At 38.0% G+C, this 18168-nt stretch overlaps 1 protein-coding gene across 2 annotated transcripts in view; it reads left to right on the forward strand.

Annotated features, from left to right (window-relative positions):
- FRYL (FRY like transcription coactivator) overlaps positions 1–18168 on the forward strand; it is a 285938-nt gene that overhangs the window by 135945 nt on the left and 131825 nt on the right. For both annotated transcript variants that reach the window (XM_030800907.1, XM_030800906.1), the window contains one exon: positions 10808–11007. In XM_030800907.1, the coding sequence (XP_030656767.1) occupies positions 10888–11007 (120 nt within the window). In that variant the 5' untranslated portion in view covers positions 10808–10887. The remainder of the gene's footprint in view (positions 1–10807; positions 11008–18168) is intronic.

Consider the following 18168-nt stretch of genomic DNA (forward strand, 5'->3'; position numbering starts at 1 on the left):
CCCAGCTACTTGGGAGGCTGAGGCAGAAGAATCGCTTGATCCTGGGAAGCAGAGGTTGCAGTGAGCCGAGATCGTGCTATTGCACTCCAACCTGGACAGTAAGAACGAAACTCCATGTCAAAAAAAAAAATTTAGTTGGAGCTGTGCTGATTAATATATTAATTTTATGAAAATTGACACATGATAAATCCTTCCATCTATGACTATGTCTTTCCACATGTTCAGATCTTCTTTTATATCTTCTTTTATATTAGGAAGCGCTTGTCCTTTCCTCTATATAAAGTCCTATGCTTTTCTTATTAAATTTATTTCCACCGATTTTATTTTTGTGAATAGAAGTTTTTTTTAAATCAATTTCTATTTCTAGGTGATTATTGCTAGTTAATAAAGTTTCATGTCTTTTTTAATATTTGTAACAATGATTTAATTTTTTAATATTATTGCATTTACTTATAATCTCCAGGATGGTGTTGAATAGCAAGGCAAAAATGAGCACTTCAGTTTCTGTTTTTAATCGAAATAGGTTTGTTCTGAAGCCTATATTATTTGCTGCTGCTGTTTGTTAAATATTTTATTTGTTTTCTTTGTCTCTGGCTGCTGGATACCATTAGGTATACAGTTATATTACTTTGTTTGCTAATTGAGTGTAGGTCAGACTGCTACCGTCTTTTAAGAAGTAATCCCAAGAGTGATGGAAGGGAAGCAGCCTAAGTTAGCAGTAGTTAACAGCCTGTTAAGATAGTAGGAGGGAGCCCCTTTGCTTCTTGTCTTTTCTCATCATCTCACAGCCTCTGAGCTACAGAGGACTCAGCCCATCTATTTCGATTCTGCTCAGCTTCACAGTAGTCAGAGAAAAGGGCTACATATCTCTATGCAGTTGTCAACCTCCCCCAGTCCCTGGGTCCAGGTATGTTTGCTGGATGAGGTCTTGCAGGATTCTGGTGTTTACAGGACTATTTTATGTTGATTCGCAGGTCCATTTCCTGCTAGAGGAGAAAAGTCAGCCACAACAGCTTTTTCACTGGCAGTGAATATTTATATCAGGGGAAGAGTGGAGAACAAAAATTAAAAGAACATTCTTGTTGCTTCTTACACATACTCATGGTAACAATATAATTCAGCTTGTTCATTTGCTAGAAGGGAAGCAAAAGAGGTTAAATTTGACCAAGATTATAACGATCATGAGTAGCCAAGTCAAGTCTAGAGCCCTTGTCTTCTGGCTCCCAGGTCCATGCACATTTTTAAGATACCTCATTATCTCTAGGTTTTTAGAATAGTTTCTTAGCTGAGCTCCCGAAGATTACCAAAAAAGCACAAGAAAATAATAACCTCAAGGAAACTATAGCTGAGTGAATAATGGATTATTTGGATGATAGGTCATTTTTCTTGAGCTTTATAATAAGTGATATTTCTGTAGTAGACTTCAAGTAAAAAACATTGGACATATGCCAAAGATGTCATAGGACTTCTATGTTTAGAAACTCTTTTCAATAAGAATAGTTTAGGATAAATAAACATTTTAGGGACAGCTGTCCAAAGAACAAGCAGAAGTAATAATTTTTCTGTCCATTGAAATGGAACCAGAAGCAAAAACATTGAACTGGATACTGAGGGAAAATGATTTCATTTGCACAAAATAGAAACATAAAGTATTTGGGAATAGAATTAATAAGAATTAGATCTCTCCTCTGAAGGAAAGTATACATTTTTTTCTCTAGGTACACAAAAGAAGACGAGTTAATGGAAGTGTGTCAGATACTAGACAAGAAGTTTTATAATATAAAGATGTCAAGTTTTTTTCCAGTAAGTTTGTGAAGGCATGCATAAGCTTGAAAGTATGAGTGACAATAGCTGAAGATGGTGAATACATAGGAATATTTGTCTCTACAAATAATAAAACCTATTATAAAGCTGTGACAATAAAAAGTCTGGTACTAACACAAAGACAGATTTTTAATGAGCAGAATAGAAAGCCCAGAAAAGCATATTTGAGTATGGATTTAGTTTATGATAGTGAGTAAAATCAGTGACAGAATTTCAGTAAATGAACCCAAGAGAATTGATTAAATATTGAGGAAAAAAGATAAAATCTTTATTTCGTATCGTAGCTCAAATAAGTTACAATTGGATGACAAATTTAAATGGAACAAATAAAGCCAACTTAAAAAGAGTTAAAATATAGGTAAGTAGTTAATCAAAATGGGGAAACTTTTTTGCTCTTTTTATGCAAATGAATTAGAAGATATAACCAAAATATTAGACTTGGGAAATATTTATTTTAAGCAAACAGTATGATAAGAATTTGGACCTTTAAAGGAGAGAAGGATCCATCTGCATTTGGTAATTATGGAAGAAATAAAGTTATTGATGGGAAAGTTCTTAGCAACCGGGATGCAAGTTTGTGTTCCAGTGCTGCCACTCCCGCCTGACAGTAGCTTTAATTTGGAGTCAGTTTCTTCATCATAAATGCACTATAACTAGGAGTGATGTTCTGGATCTAATTCCTACAAGCCAGTCGTTAAGCCATTAGTGGCTTAAGAGCCTCTGGGGTGTGAATATTTATACCAGGGATATTGGCAAAGGCTACAAATTGGGACCCTCTCCCCTGCCTTTTGTTTTCTTTTGTTTTTAAGAGAGCCATTTACTAGCATATTACTTGAAATAAGAATAGATTTGTTAGACTAAAAAGATAATATTTTATATATTAAATTATATTTTGTTCCCATTGGAAATAAACAGCATCTCGTATGCTTTTCACTAACATGGAGGAATTTTGAGGTATCCTTGCCTTCTAAAGCCCACTGTCTGCTCTTGATAAGCTGTATCTGTGCATCAAATGATATTTTCTGATTACACCTCTCAACACACACAGCATACACATTACTTATATTTCCTTTTTTCCTCTTCACATTAGTTGCTTTCAAATGTACAGTTTTCCTCTGGATAGGTAGTTGAAAGGTCTGGTACTGTCACCAATTCAACTGGCCTCACCAGAAGTTGAAATTTGCTGTTTGCTGTTATTCCCCAATACTGATTTTGCTTTTTCTGTTTACTGCTTTTAATCTGTCTACCATATAAGCTGATTCGTGTTTTTGGCATTTTCCTTTTAATTGACTTGTAAACTGCTTCCTGTCTTTGAGTGTGATCCAAGTATGTCACTGTTTTCAGCTCCAGCTTGAGCTGTTTTTATTTTCACTCTTCCCAGGCATTTTGGTTCTGGCTGACAGGGATAGGATAGCTTGTTATTCTTTTCTTTGGCTTTTCTTTTGTAAATTTATCAGCTTTATCTTTTAGCATAATTTCAGGTTTACAGAAAACTTGAGTAGAAAGTAGAGAGTTCTCGCATACCCTCTCTCCACTCCCAGTTTCTGCCTTTTAGTGTGGTATGTTTGTTACCATTGATGAAACGATATTGAAACATTATTATTAACTAAAGTTTACATTCCAGTTAACTCTTTGGGTTGCACATTCTGTAGGTTTTGACAGATGTATAATGACAGGTATCCACCATATACTGTCCGACAGAGGAGTTTCACTGCCCTAAAAATCCTGTGTTCTACCTATTATTGCTCCCTTCTCCCAAGCCCTGGTAATCACTGACCTTTTTATTGACTCTACAGTCTTCTCCAGAATGTCATATAGTTGCAGTCATACAGTATATAGCCTTTTCAGATTGGCTTCTTTCACTTAGAAATATACACTTAAGATTCCTTCATGTCTTTACGTAGCTTGATAGCTCATTTCTTTTTAGCACTGAATAATATTTCATTGTCTGAATATATCACAGTTTATTTATCCATTCACCTACTGAATGACATTTTGGTTGCTTCCATGTTTTAACAATTACGAATAAAGCTGCTATAAGCAACCATGTGCAGGTTTTTTGTGGACATACGTCTTCAGCTCCTGTGGGTAAATACCAGGGAGCATGTTTCCTGGATCATGTGGTAAGAATATGTTTAGTTTTGAAAAAATATAACCAAACTATCTTTTAAAGTGTCTGTAGTATTTTGCATTCCCATCAGTAATTAATGACAGTCCTTGTTGCTCCGTGTCCTCACCAGCATTTGGTGTTGTCAGTTTTGGACATTAGTCATTCTAATCAGCATGTAGTAGTGTATCATTGTTGTTTTAATTTGCAATTCCCTGAAGACATACGAGGTTGCACATCCTTTCATATGCTTATCTGCCGTCTGTACGTCATCTTCTGGTAAGGTGTATTAAATCTGGTGCTCATTTTTTGCTTGTGTTGTTTGTTTTCTGGTGGTTGAGTTTTAAGAGTTCTTTATGTATTTTGTATACCAGTCTTATATCAAGTATGTATTTTGCAATTTTTTTCTCCCAATCTGTGGCTTGTCTTTTCATACCCTTAATAGTGTCTTGCAGAGCTCGAGGCTTCATTTTAATAATTTTTTTCCCTGGATCATGGTTTCGATGTTTATCTAAAAAGTCACCCTCCAAACCCAAGATCACTTAGATTTTCTCCTATCTTCTAGGGGTTTAATAGTTTTGCGTTTCACATCTAGATCTATGATCCATTTTCAGTTAATTTTTGCAGAAGGTATAAGTTCTGTATCTAGATTTTTCTTTTTAACGTGGATTTCTAGTTGTTCCAGCACTATTTGTGGCAAGATCTCCTTTCTTCATTGAATTGCCTTTGCTACCTTGTCAAAGATCAGTTGATAGTATTTGTGTGGGTCTATTTCTGGGCTCTCTATTCTATACCATTGATCGGTTAGTCTATTCTTTAACCAGTACCACACTGTCTTGATTACTTTTTTGAAGTCACATCCTGTCAGTCCTCTGACATTTTTCTTCTCCTTCAATATTGCACTGGCTGTTCTGGGTTGTTTGCCTTTCCATATAAACTTCAGAATAAGCTCATTGATATACACAAATTAACTTGGGGGGTAGGCCTGCTTTCTAAACTAAAAATTTTGTGTTTGCTTTTTAAAGTCAGATTTTTTTTTACTATACTTTAAGTTCTGGGATATATGTGCAGAACATGCAGGTTTGTTACATGGGTATACACATGCCATGTTGGTTTGCTGCACCCATCAACCCGTCGTCTACATTAGGTATTTCTCCTAATGCTATCCCTCCCTTAGCCTCCCACCCCACAGCAGGCCCCAGTGTGTGATGTTCCCCTCCCTGTGTCCCTTTGTTCTCATTGTTCAAATCCCACTTATGAGTGAGAACATGCAGTGTTTGGTTTTCTGTTCTTGTGTTAGTTTGCTGAGAATGATGTTTTCCAGCTTCATCCATATCCCTGCAAAGCACATGAACACATCCTTTTTATGGCTGCATAGTATTCCATGGTGTACGTGTGCCACATTTTCTTTACTCAGTCTATCATTGATGGGCATTTGGGTTGGTTCCAAGTCTTTGCTATTGTGGACAGTGCCACAATAAACATACGTGTGCATGTGTCTTTATAGTAGAATGATTTATAATCCTTTGGGTATATACCCAGTAATGAGATTGCTGAGTCAAATGTTATTTCTGGTTCCAGATCCTTGAGGAATTGCCACACTGTCTTCCACAATGGTTGAACTAATTTACACTCCCACCAACAGTGTAAAAGCATTCCTGTTTCTCCACATGCTCTCCAGCATCTGTTGTTTCCTGACTTTTTAATGATTGCCATTCTAACTGGCGTGAGATGGTATCTCATTGTAAAGTCACAGATATTTTTTACTTTCGTTCTTGTTCCAAAGCCTTTACCTTCTACTTTTTCTTTTGTAGGTAGTCATCAAAATTTTTATTACTAGCCAATATGGTGTATAAATAATAATTATTGTAATACTAAGCAATTGTATGTTATGTAAAAATTTCTGTTATATAAATCTATGCATAAATATATGCATATAATATGTGTGTACATATGTAAGTTTGTGGCTATGAGGTAGTATCCCAAAGATTTTTTTTTTTAAATCCTTAAAGACCTCTGGGGGTGAGGAAGCTAGAGGCAGCTTCCACAGACTTCACTGCGGTTATTTTAGACCACATCTACCTGTAGGGATTTTGAAATACCCCAATTGTTGAGAACCAGTGTGTATTTTGAGGGCTGTTACTATTCAGAATGTTGTGTGTAAAAACATAATGGAGTCAGAAAAAAGCTGGGATCTGCTGCTGTAATGAGCTCAAACACACCTAATTGTAAGAGTTATACATTATTTCTCTTCTCACTTGTCTCTTCTTTTTGACTGAATTTAAATTTATTTTATAATGGTTTAGGAGTCTCATCAGCATGAAAAAGACAATTGTTTTATTAAATATACTAAATACAGTGCTATGGAAAGCAGAAGCCATCCAAAAATACTGATATTTAGTTTTTATTTGAGCTTTATCTAAGAGACAGAGCAGGAATGCTAGCTTTTAGATTCCCAAATTTTAATTATTCAGGTCTTGTTTATTCTTATTATTAGCAGTTAGAGTTTAGTAGATTTATATTCCAAGTATGTTTAATATGACATGGGGTTTTTCCAGTTTGTAATTCAATGCTTGAATTGCAATCTTCAGAATTATATTAACAGTTATGTCTTCCTTCTCTCATAGGCTTACATAAATCTTTCAAAATTTTGGGTTAGCATGTAGAGAAATATTACAACTTAGCAATATAAGGTATTTAATGCAGGCAGTCAGGTAATACCAAGTTAATCTAGTTATATGAAAGCTAGCTTTTCTTCTTCTGCTTGGAGTGATCATCCCTGTTTCTCTCCTATTAGCAGAAAATGAAAAGAATTCACATATCTTTACCAAGGCTGAACGTTATGATGAAATATAAAGTTGAGGGGGACAACTTTGATGGATGAAAAATGTTACCTGAGTTTTATTTGTGTTTAGAATATTAATGAAATTAAATATTATTGGCCTCCTCCATTTTATTGTTTGTAACTTGCTTGTTCTTGTCCTCGTCCTTGTTTCAGTTTGGGGGTGTGGGTGTTTTTCTAGTCGATTTCATCACAGCTTTGTGTGTAGAAACAAAAGTGATTAACTGTGTGTTTATTATATGCCCAGATATTTTTTCCTGCTGTCTAATTTTACTTTGGTTTTATATACGTACTCTTAGGATCTTTACTCACCTAATGCTGTATTTTGAACACTTTCCTGTGCCATTTGGTATTTTCTGATAATGTAATTTCAAAGATCTCTTTAGCATTCTGTTTAGTAATTATAAAAATAATTTATCTTGAATAAAATAAAATTTGAAATTTATTTTGAAATTTCAATCAGTAGATCCGTTCATTGTTACTTTTTTATATTAGTAATTTCAACAAACATTTATTAAACACCTACTAAGAAATAAAATTTAAATAAATTAATCAAAAACATGCTTTTTTCATAAAAATTTGAGTTATCAAACGAAATATTTGTATCTTGACAGATAACTTGTAAATAAAGGTTTGCCTAAAATTTTTGGCTTTATAGGCAAATTTTTTAATGTATGCGATTATTATACCTAGGAATATTTGGTTATGCTTTATTTTTAAGAAAGTAGAAGACAGTAAAGGCAAGTTATTTCTGAAGTCATTTTAAGTAAAGTTTTTTTCTTTGTAGAAAAAATGTTTAAGGGCTAGAATGTCATTTTAAAAGTTTTTACTTTGTTAAAATTTAGAATTGAAGTACCTAGGTTAGTTATAAGGTTCTTGTTTAGTTACATTTACTGTAAAGTTAAGGCTAGAGAAACTTTATAACTGTTATGACCTTATGAATCTTAATTAAAGGAAAAGATATAGTTTGTAACCACTACCTTAAGTTAAATTATGGTACTCTTAATGATCCAAAATAATTTTTTAAAAATTAGAGAGCTCTTCTTTTTTCCACAATGACATTTGTTAACAGATTCCCTCTTTGATAATGCACAATGTTGGATCATGAAACAGAGTAAACAAACAGGTCATTGTTTAAAATAATGTACACTGTGTTCAAAGGACTGTGAGTTTTTGTTTCGAGTTGTTATACAATTTTAGTTCTAAAATACAGTACATAATGTATTTTAACTTGGTATGATACAAAGATATTTATTTTAGATATCATATTACCAGTTTGTGATATTCTTTAGATTACTTTTACAGATTTATGTATTTTGACCTATGTGTGGTAGAGCAAGTTTTTTTTAATTTGACAAAAAATTTTAATAAGTTTTGAATTTATGTATTTAGAACAAATTTATTATCCTATAGTTATATACACATAGACATAAACACAGGAAATCAGTGTTTAAGCAATTGTGTTCTGCTTCCTCTTTCAAGGAAGGGGTTCAAGGGCAGTCTCTGGAATTCAGGTTAAGGTAAAGAAGCACAAACTTGCAGATTCTCTCTGAATATTCTAAGCCAAAAAAGGCAACATAAGCTAAGTTAGAGGATATGGGATTGACATATCAACATATGGGATCGATATGGACGTGGCTGGAAAACTTGTATGTAGGAAGCCAAGTAGGCTGCCCAGGCAGTCAGAAGAACAGAGCAGGTGAAGCCGCACAGCAGGCAGTGGTATGTCTTCTTCTGGGGCCAAGGCTGGTGCAGGTTACTATTTGCCAGCACCGTGTCATCTCCATCTGAGTAAATGGCACCACTGTCCTTTGAGTGATTGAAGTAAAAATGCTGTGAGTCATCGTTAATTCCTTTCTGTCACCTCACTGATTAATCCACTAATATATGACAAGTCTCAAATACTTTTCTTTTTTTCCTGTGCTGTTGCCATCCTCTTAGCCCAAGCTGCGATTACCTCACCTGGATTTCTGTTAATGGCTTCCCTGGGTCTACATTTTCCCTCTTTCAATCCATTCTCCAGAGGTGCCAGAGAGATCTTTATAAAGAGAAAGCCAGATCCTATCCTTCTCCATATTAATGCTTTCCACTGAATTTTAATTGAATTTGGAATGAAATTAATTTTCTTACAAAGTTCTTTTTTTTTTAAATTTTATTATTATACTTTAGGTTTTAGGGTACATGTGCACAATGTGCAGGTTTGTCACATATGTATCCATGTGCCACGTTGGTTTGCTGCACCCATTAACTCGTCATTTAGCATTAGGTATATCTCCTAATGCTGTCCCTCCCTCCTCCCCCCACCGCACAACAGTCCCCGGAGTGTGATGTTCCCCTTCCTGTGTCCATGAGTTCTCACTGTTCAATTCCCACCTATGAGTGAGAACATGCGGTGTTTGGTTTTTTGTCCTTACGATAGTTTACTGAGAATGATGTTTTCCAGTTTCATCCATGTCCCTACAAAGGACATGAACTCATCATTTTTTATGGCTGCATAGTATTCCATGGTGTATATGTGCCACATTTTCTTAATCCAGTCTATCATTGTTGGACATTTGGGTTGGTTCCAAGTCTTTGCTATTGTGAATAGTGCCGCAATAAACATACGTATGCATGTGTCTTTATAGCAGCATGATTTATAGTCCTTTGGGTATATACCCAGTAATGGGATGGCTGGGTCAAATGGTATTTCTAGTTCGAGATCCCTGAGGAATCGCCACACTGACTTCCACAATGGTTGAACTAGTTTACAGTCCCACCAACAGTGTAAAAGTGTTTCTATTTCTCCACATCCTCTCCAGCACCTGTTGTTTCCTGACTTTTTAATGATGGCCATTCTAACTGGTGTGAGATGGCATCTCATTGTGGTTTTGATTTGCATTTCTCTGATGGCCAGTGATGATGAGCATTTTTTCATGTGTTTTTTGGCTGCATAAATGTCTTCTTTTGAGAAGTGTCTGTTCATGTTCTCGCCCACTTTTTGATGGGGTTGTTTGTTTTTTTCTTGTAAATTTGTTGGAGTTCATTGTAGATTCTGGATATTAGCCCTTTGTCAGATGAGTAGGTTGCAAAAATTTTCTCCCATTCTGTAGGTTGCCTGTTCACTCTGATGGTAGTTTCTTTTGCTGTGCAGAAGCTCTTTAGTTTAATGAGATCCCATTTGTCAATTTTGGCTTTTGTTGCCATTGCTTTTGGTGTTTTAGACATGAGGTCCTTGCTCACGCCTATGTCCTGAATGGTATTGCCTAGGTTTTCTTCTAGGGTTTTTATGGTTTTAGGTCTAACATGTAAGTCTTTAATCCATCTTGAATTAATTTTTGTATAAGGTGTCTTACAAAGTTCTTAAAGATCTTCTGTGACTTGCTCCCTGACTGCTGATTCTGACCTTATCTCATATCCCCTTCCACCTCTGCTTCTTCCCTTGAGCTCCAGGCACACTGGTCTTTTTGTTTTTTAAGCATGCACATTCAGTCTTCTGTTTTCTGTTCCTGGTGCTTTGTCTTGCTCCTTCATTTTAAAAATCATTTAGGCCTGAGTTTAAGTGTAGCTTCTTCAGTGAGGTCTTCACTGAGCATATTTTCCAAAGTAGTGTTGTTTTTCAGTTCCCCAATCCCATTCCTGTTTCATTTATTCACACCTGTTTATTTCCTTTATTTTTGACTATCTGATTAGAATCCGTTCATTCATTCAGCAAATACTGTGCATCTAATCTGTGCTAGGCATTGTTCTAGGTACTTGGGATTTACTGTGAACAACAACAACAACAAAAACCAAAAGAGAATCCCTGTTCTTATATTCACATTAGTAGGATGGAGAGAGAAACAGTACATAATATACATGATATGTAATTAAATTATAAATATGTTAGTATGTTAGAAATAGACAAAAGTGAAATAGACAAAATGGATTATGGTAGAGGAGATTGGGAGAACTGGTTGAGGGTTAGAGGCAGCTTACAAATTAAATAGGGTAGTTACGGTAGACCTCTTGAGTTGATTATTAAAGTGGAGTTCTTTTGTTTGTTTTACTTTTAGCTTCAGCGCCAGTCAGCAAAGTGAATAAATACTGTGCTTCTTCCAACTTTCATTCCACTTGGGGGAAAAAAAATATCATCATGTCAAACATTACGATTGACCCAGATGTCAAACCTGGTGAATATGTCATCAAGAGCCTCTTTGCAGAATTTGCTGTTCAAGCTGAAAAGAAAATTGAAGTTGTAATGGCCGAACCCTTGGTGAGTAGAGCTGACCTATAAATCTGAAATATTTTCTTGACTTTTGTATTAACCACTATAATACAGATTTTTCAAAGGAAATAATATACTTGAAAAAAATATTAAGGGACAGTGGTGATGTAGAAAGCTGCACTGACTTTAGAATCCACTTTGATAAGTTGCTGCAGGTCGCAAAAGAACAAAAAGGAACTTCAACAGTGGGAATTGTGGAAACAAATAAAACATAAGAAATAAAGGAAAATTAGGATATAATGTGAGTTAACACTAAGATCACAGCCAAACTTATAATAAACAAGAGAACATATTTTTACATGTATATTGTGTGAGACATACGTGGAGAATGTGAGAAGCTCTATTTGATTAGAGCCCATGATGAGGAGGAGGGAAGAGAAAGACTGAAAACAAATACGGGGGTCAGTTTCTGCAGAGTTGTAAATGCTATTGTGATGAATAATATGGTGGTTGAACAATAGAGGGAGAAGACATTGAGAGCAGAGACTAGTTATTGTACATAGTTCAGGCTGGAATGAAAAGGGTCTTGAACTATGGTGTTAAAAGTAGAAGTGGTTGCAGAAGAAAGTAAGAGAAATAACAGAAGTAAAATCAATAGAACTTGACAAGTAACTAAGTAGGGGGCATTTTGTTGTTTTTTTTTTATGGATCAATGATAATAACTCAATCCTCTATTTGACAAAGAAGAAGGAAAGGGAAGAGAAAGAAAAAGCAAGTGGGATAAAGGATCAGAAAGGGAGGAAAATAGAAAAAATTAGAGTATGACTCCAGGGTAGACCTGTTTTGTTGTCGCTGGGTTGGTTGGTTGGTTTGTCTGTTGTATTTTTCATATGTTTCGCCATGTTGGCCAGGCTGGTCTCGAACTCCTAGTCTCAAGTGATCAACCCGCCTCGGCCTCGCAGAGTGCTGGGACTACAGGCGTAAGCCACCACTTCCAGCCCCCACATTGCGTCTGGCCTCCGTGGTAGACCTCCCAGATGGGGTGGCCGGGCAGAGGCGCTTCCCACATCCCAGACGGGGAGGCCGGGCAGAGGCACTCCTCACTTCCTAGACGGGGCGGCCGGGCAGAGACGCTCCTCACTTCTTCCCAGACGGGGCGGCTGGGCAGAGACGCTCCTCACTTCCCGGATGGGGCGGCCGGGCAGAGGCGCTCCTCACTTCCTGGACGGGGCGGCCGGGCAGAGGCGCTCCTCACATCCCGGGCAATGGGCAGCCGGGCAGAGGCGCTCCTCACTTCCCAGACGATGGGCGGCCGGGCAGAGACGCTCCTCACTTCTTCCCAGACGGGGCGGCCGGGCAGAGACGCTCCTCACTTCTTCCCAGATGGGGCGGCCGGGCAGAGGCGCTCCTCACTTCTTTCCAGACGGGGCGGCTGGGCAGAGGCGCTCCTCACTTCCCAGACGGGGCGCCGGGCAGAGGCGCTCCTCACTTCCCAGACGGGGCGGCCGGGCAGAGGCGCTGCTCACTTCCCAGATGATGGGCGGCCGGGCAGAGGCGCTCCTCACTTCCCAGACGGGGTGGCTGGGCAGAGGCGCTCCTCACATCTCAGACGATGGGCGGCTGGGCAGAGGTGCTCCTCACTTCCTAGACGGGGCGGCCAGGCAGAGACGCTCCTCACTTCTTCCCAGACAGGGTGGCCGGGCAGAGGTGCTCCTCACTTCCCAGACGGGCGGCCGGGCAGAGGCGCTCCTCACTTCCCAGACGGGGCGGCCGGGCAGAGCGCTCCTCACTTCCCAGACGGGGCGGCCGGGCAGAGACGCTCCTCACTTCCTAGAGGGGGTGGCGGCCGGGCAGAGGCGCTCCTCACTTCCTAGAGGGGGGGCGGCCGGGCAGAGGCGCTCCTCACTTCCCAGACGGGGCAGCCGGGCAGAGGTGCTCCTCACTTCCCAGACGGGGCGGCCGGGCAGAGACGCTCCTCACTTCCTAGAGGGGGTGGCGGCCGGGCAGAGGCGCTCCTCACTTCCTAGAGGGGGGGGCGGCCGGGCAGAGGCGCTCCTCACATCCCAGACGATGGGCGGCCGGGCACAGACGCTCCTCACTTCCCAGCCGGGGCGGCCGGGCAGAGACGCTCCTCACTTCCTAGAGGGGGTGGCGGCCGGGCAGAGGCGCTCCTCACCTCCCAGAGCGGGTGGCTGGGCAGAGGCGCTCCTCACAACCCAGACGATGGGCGGCCAGGCAGAGACGCTCCCCACCTCCCAGATGGGGCGGCGGCCAGGCAGAGGCTACAATCCCAGCACCCTGGGAGGCCAAGGCAGGCGGCTGGGAGGCGGAGGCTGCAGCGAGCCAAGACCACGCCACCGCACTCCAGCCCGGGCAACACCGAGCACCGAATGAGCAAGACTCCGTCTGCAGTGGTAGGGGGCATTTTGAATGAAAGTTAAGGGTTAAAGATGCTCTGGAGTGTTAGTAAAGATGATAATATATTTACTTTGATAAAGTACACAGGAATATCTTTGGGTAAAAAAGGTGGATAAAATAATTTTTCATTTGTGTACCTTAAGCTTGAGATACTGGTGATCTCACCACATGGAATTAGTTGCTTGATTGGTAGTTGGAAATTCTTTTTGAGAACTCAAGAGATGGTAACTAGAGATACAGATTTTGGTATCATCTATATGAGGGTGTAAATTGAAGCCAGAAGAGCAAATGATGATTTCAAGGGAAAGAAAATATAGAATTATTATTGCCAATAACATAGAGCAGCAGGGTACAATGAACATTGAGAGAAGTGGTTACTGGATTTGGAAATAAGCAGAAATAAAACAGAACAGTTTTACCTTCTTAATTTAACTACAGGAAGTAACTTCGACTCTCTCACCTTAAAGAGGTGACAGTTTGGGTTACTCTTTCGGCCGGAAGGAAGTGGGTATGTGATGTACTAAGAACACAGTGTAGGTTCGATGTGGGATGATGGGAATGGAGAGGAAGGTGAAGGATGTAACAGCTGAAACTCACTCCTTACACAACTGAATTAGGGATAGCTGTTGATCATCAATTTGAGATTCAGAGGGTTTGTTACGGCGCACTGAGGAGTTAGGCACAATAATATATTGCCTTTAGAACCTGTATGCTTACTCAGCCTGTTGTAGTTCCTCAGAAGGATGAGAGAGGAAAACAACAGAAGGGAGGATAGGGCAGGAAGAAAGTTGAAGGAGGTATTGTCAATGCTCTTATTTTCTTAGTGAAGTAGCCTTGAAATTGCTGTGAAGGTGATTTTCTTCTCAATGATTAAGTAGAGAAAACTACTCTGAGGAAAGCATCTATGAAATAATATGTTCTGGGATCTAATACATAATAATAGCCAAATGTATATTTCAAAACTGTGCACATGTTTATATTCAATTTAAATCATCCCATGATTGCTTTCCACATAACAAATTGATTTTTATACTAATGTATATATATTCGTGTATATTGTATAATGTATATATAGTATATATATAGACAGCATATATATTATTAATATAAAGTTCTGTTTTAGAAGTAAGGATTACAAAAGCCTATAGCATAAGTTCATGATTATAAGATTTGATTATAAATATGCTTAAGCTACAAAATGTTAGTTTTCTTTTTCAATGGTCTCTGAATTACATGATAAATTACTACACTAGTCTACTTAAACAGCATACAGTAAGAAAGGGAACAACTTTAAACAAATTGAAGAATTTATTATGGAAAATGTCAAACATATATAAAACTAAAGATTATGGTATAATGAACACTTAGGACCCATCACGTGGCCTCAGCAATTTTCAAGTCACACATTTTATAAAATGTCTTATAGTAGTATGTGATACAGTCCTACCACTTCTCACATTTTATATACATGTTTATGTATTTGAGATTTTGTATATATACATATATATATATATATATATATATATATATATATATTTTTTTTTTTTTTTTTTTTGGAGAGACAGGGTCTTGCTGTGTCTCCCAGGCTGGAGTTCAGTGGTGCAATCTTGGCTCACTGCAACCTTCGCCTCCCAGGCTCAGGCAATCCTCCCACCCCAGTCTCCTGAGTAGCTGGGACTACAGGCATGCGCCACCACACCTGGCTAATTTTTGTGTTTTTGTAGAGATGAGATCTCACCCAAGTTGGTCTCACACTCCTGGGCTCAAGTGATTCACCTGCCTTGGTCTCCCAAAGTCCTGGGATTATAGACCCACCACTTCTGGCCATATTATGTATTCTCATTCCAAACTTCCCATATATTCTCTCTAACTTAGTCATCCTCCCCTAAGCTAAATGAATATGTATTTTACTGTAATAATTTTTACATACTTCTAGATTATGATGATATCATGTTATAGTTAATTGCTTACATGTTTATCTTCTCCGATGTGAGTTACTTGATACCAGGAACCAGGTCTCTCTCATCTCTGTATCTGCGGCACTGCTTGTGGTAGTGGGTACTCAGTAGAGGGTTTTTGTTAAATATTTGTATTTTAATGAATGTAGCCTTAAGAAGTATTGCTGTGGTGTGTGCCTTTTGTTTTTCTAATAATAGTAATAATAATAATGTTTTTATTCTAGCCAGAGCTTCCGATAGTTCTTTCAGAATAGCCTGATGCCATTCATTTATTTTATTAGTTAATTCATTTATTTAATAGTTAATTTTAGAGGCATCTGCTATGTAATCATATTATACAATTATGATTAATAGTGGTAAGGATTTCATCAGAATATAGATGTTTCTACTCTGCCATCACAAAGAGAAGAGGCATCACTGCTTACTCTTCCTGACACACCAGGAAAACCCCCAAATCACCATCATATTTTACAGATTTTACCCCTTACACTCCCATATACCAAGATAATTTCTTCTTATCTAGAGCAGAGTGCCAGCTTTGTTTTTATTTATGTCCAGGTGTGGGTAAGTTGGGAATCCATAGCTTCAAGATTAGATAATGAAAATACATTTAATCTAATATTGTCGCAGTGTGTACAATATAGCTTCAAATGCATTTATTGGAATTTCATTTATTTTGAAATTTATTCTGTACCGGGTAATAATCATCTAAGATGACTCTCTGGGTTCAGAGTCACTTTAAAGACAATAGCATCCAGGGCTTGTCAGATACAAGGAGGCTGTCCTTGCTCATGGTCAGTCAGATAGTAGGTTTCAAAAACACAAATGTTAATATACCACTAAAGTGAGAGAATTGGCTTTTTCATGCTCATATTAGAAACCATAAGAAAAGAGGATTAAGGAAGCCAAAAGACTCGAAGATTAGCTGAGTTGGATTTTTAGCCACAATTTCATTTTCATTTTAGAAGGAAGACTCAAGAAGGGCAATCGGTGATTGAAATGGCAACTTGCAGGCTATGCAATCCAATACCTTAGGTCCTTTTTTCCTAAAAGGAGATGGATCAATCCTTGGTAATAACCTAGGCATACCCAAGTTTATCTGTTAATCTTTTGGATTGCTGGGGACTAGAAAAGAAGATAGAAGAAAATCCATTTACCTATCTTCTTCTGATTTAGACCTTACGTTTTGATTTAGGCCCAGCATTTTAAAAACTCTAAAATTTTCACTATTTTTTGAGAGTATAAATATATATATGTATCTTAAAGGGTTTCTTCTCCCTGTGTGGTCAGTTTCTTCCGAACTGCATTTTTCTGCTGGTTTTACCTTCTCCTCCCATGTTTATTTTAACTTGTTATATTTTAAGAATGAAACACAGTTGATTGGAAGTCCAGTGTACACAGAAGAGCCTTTTTGACTATGATCTTCTGTGTATTACTGTCAATGGACCATCAGTGTCAGATCTTTTTTGGGGGACTTGTCGGAGTCCCCAAAGAAGGTTCCTACGGTACTCTGAATGGGAGAGTTTAGGCTTTAGCTGCAAGCATTCTGGGGAACTAGACTCAGAAGATAACTGGGGTTTTTGATATCTGGTGTATATATTCTTGCTTAACCTCCCTATCTTCAGTATGGTACCTCTTCAACCATTGTATGCCCCAGTCAGCATCATTGTATTTTGCCCTTTCCTAAGAAAGGCAATACCTCTGAAGGTAAGGTGAAAGGGAGGGTCTAAATCTTTCTTCAACAACCTTTTTAAAACAATCTTTCAACCAGCCCTCTTATTTTTATCCTCACCTTTAGCCATACTTTCAGAGTGCCCAAGTTCTCCAATTCCTGAGCCTTCTGGGAAGTTATAAAGCATCGGTTGGGTTATCTTTCCTTTACTCTCTGTGGGTCAGGCTCACTCACTTCCCTCTGGTTGTGCCTCAAGTGTCGTCTTCTCTATGATCGTGTTATCTGAAATTTCAGTCACTATTCCAACTTCCTATCCTAAATCTGTCTGACATAAGATACACTTCCTTTACTCTCTAATTAGACTGTTAACTCTATAAGAGAGCGAGTTGTTTTCCGTTTTTTTTTATGGCTGTATCTCCAGAACCTAGAACAATATCTGGCATACTGTGAGCCCAGTAAATAATTTGGACGAATGAGTGAATGACTGACTGAATGAACAGACTGCCGACTTTCCCCTTTGCTTACTCAGGAGTCACCATTGTTTGGTGAGATAATTAGTTATGGTCTTCATCTGCTTTTCACCTCCTCTCCCATCCTTTTTGTTCTTTTAGCCCTTATAAAAATTATTTCACTGTTCTGTTTTAGGATAGAAGGTTGGCTATACAAATGTTCAACCTGCCATCTCCAATTACAGATTACTGAAATATTTCAGTGTTATTGTTATGGTTTCAAAATTTTTCCAAAAATTCTCTTGCTTTCTCTGGAAGCTACATATTGCTGTTGGTATCCTACATATGCACTATATGTAGAATTAAATTATAAAATATAGGATTGTGAGCCTTGGAATTATTAACTTTTTATAGTATTATGAAAAAACACATACGTATAATATAAAGTATTATAATATTTTATAATTTTAATATTACCATAACATTTATTACTATGAAAATAATACTATAAAAAGTAGAAATAGTTTTAAAGGTTATATAGTAAAAACATCTAATCACTGTCAACAGTTTTTAGTCTACCAGTTTTTCATGTCTATTACTTATCCATCTCTGTAGCACCTGCCACCTTTAAAAACTTTTTATTCTTTAAATTTAAAAAATTTTAATCTTAAAAATAATTGACGTATAATAATTGCAGATCTCATGGGAGTAC

This window comes from Nomascus leucogenys, chromosome 20 (genome assembly GCF_006542625.1).
Source record: "Nomascus leucogenys isolate Asia chromosome 20, Asia_NLE_v1, whole genome shotgun sequence".
In the NCBI taxonomy this organism is placed as follows: Eukaryota; Metazoa; Chordata; class Mammalia; order Primates; family Hylobatidae; genus Nomascus; species Nomascus leucogenys.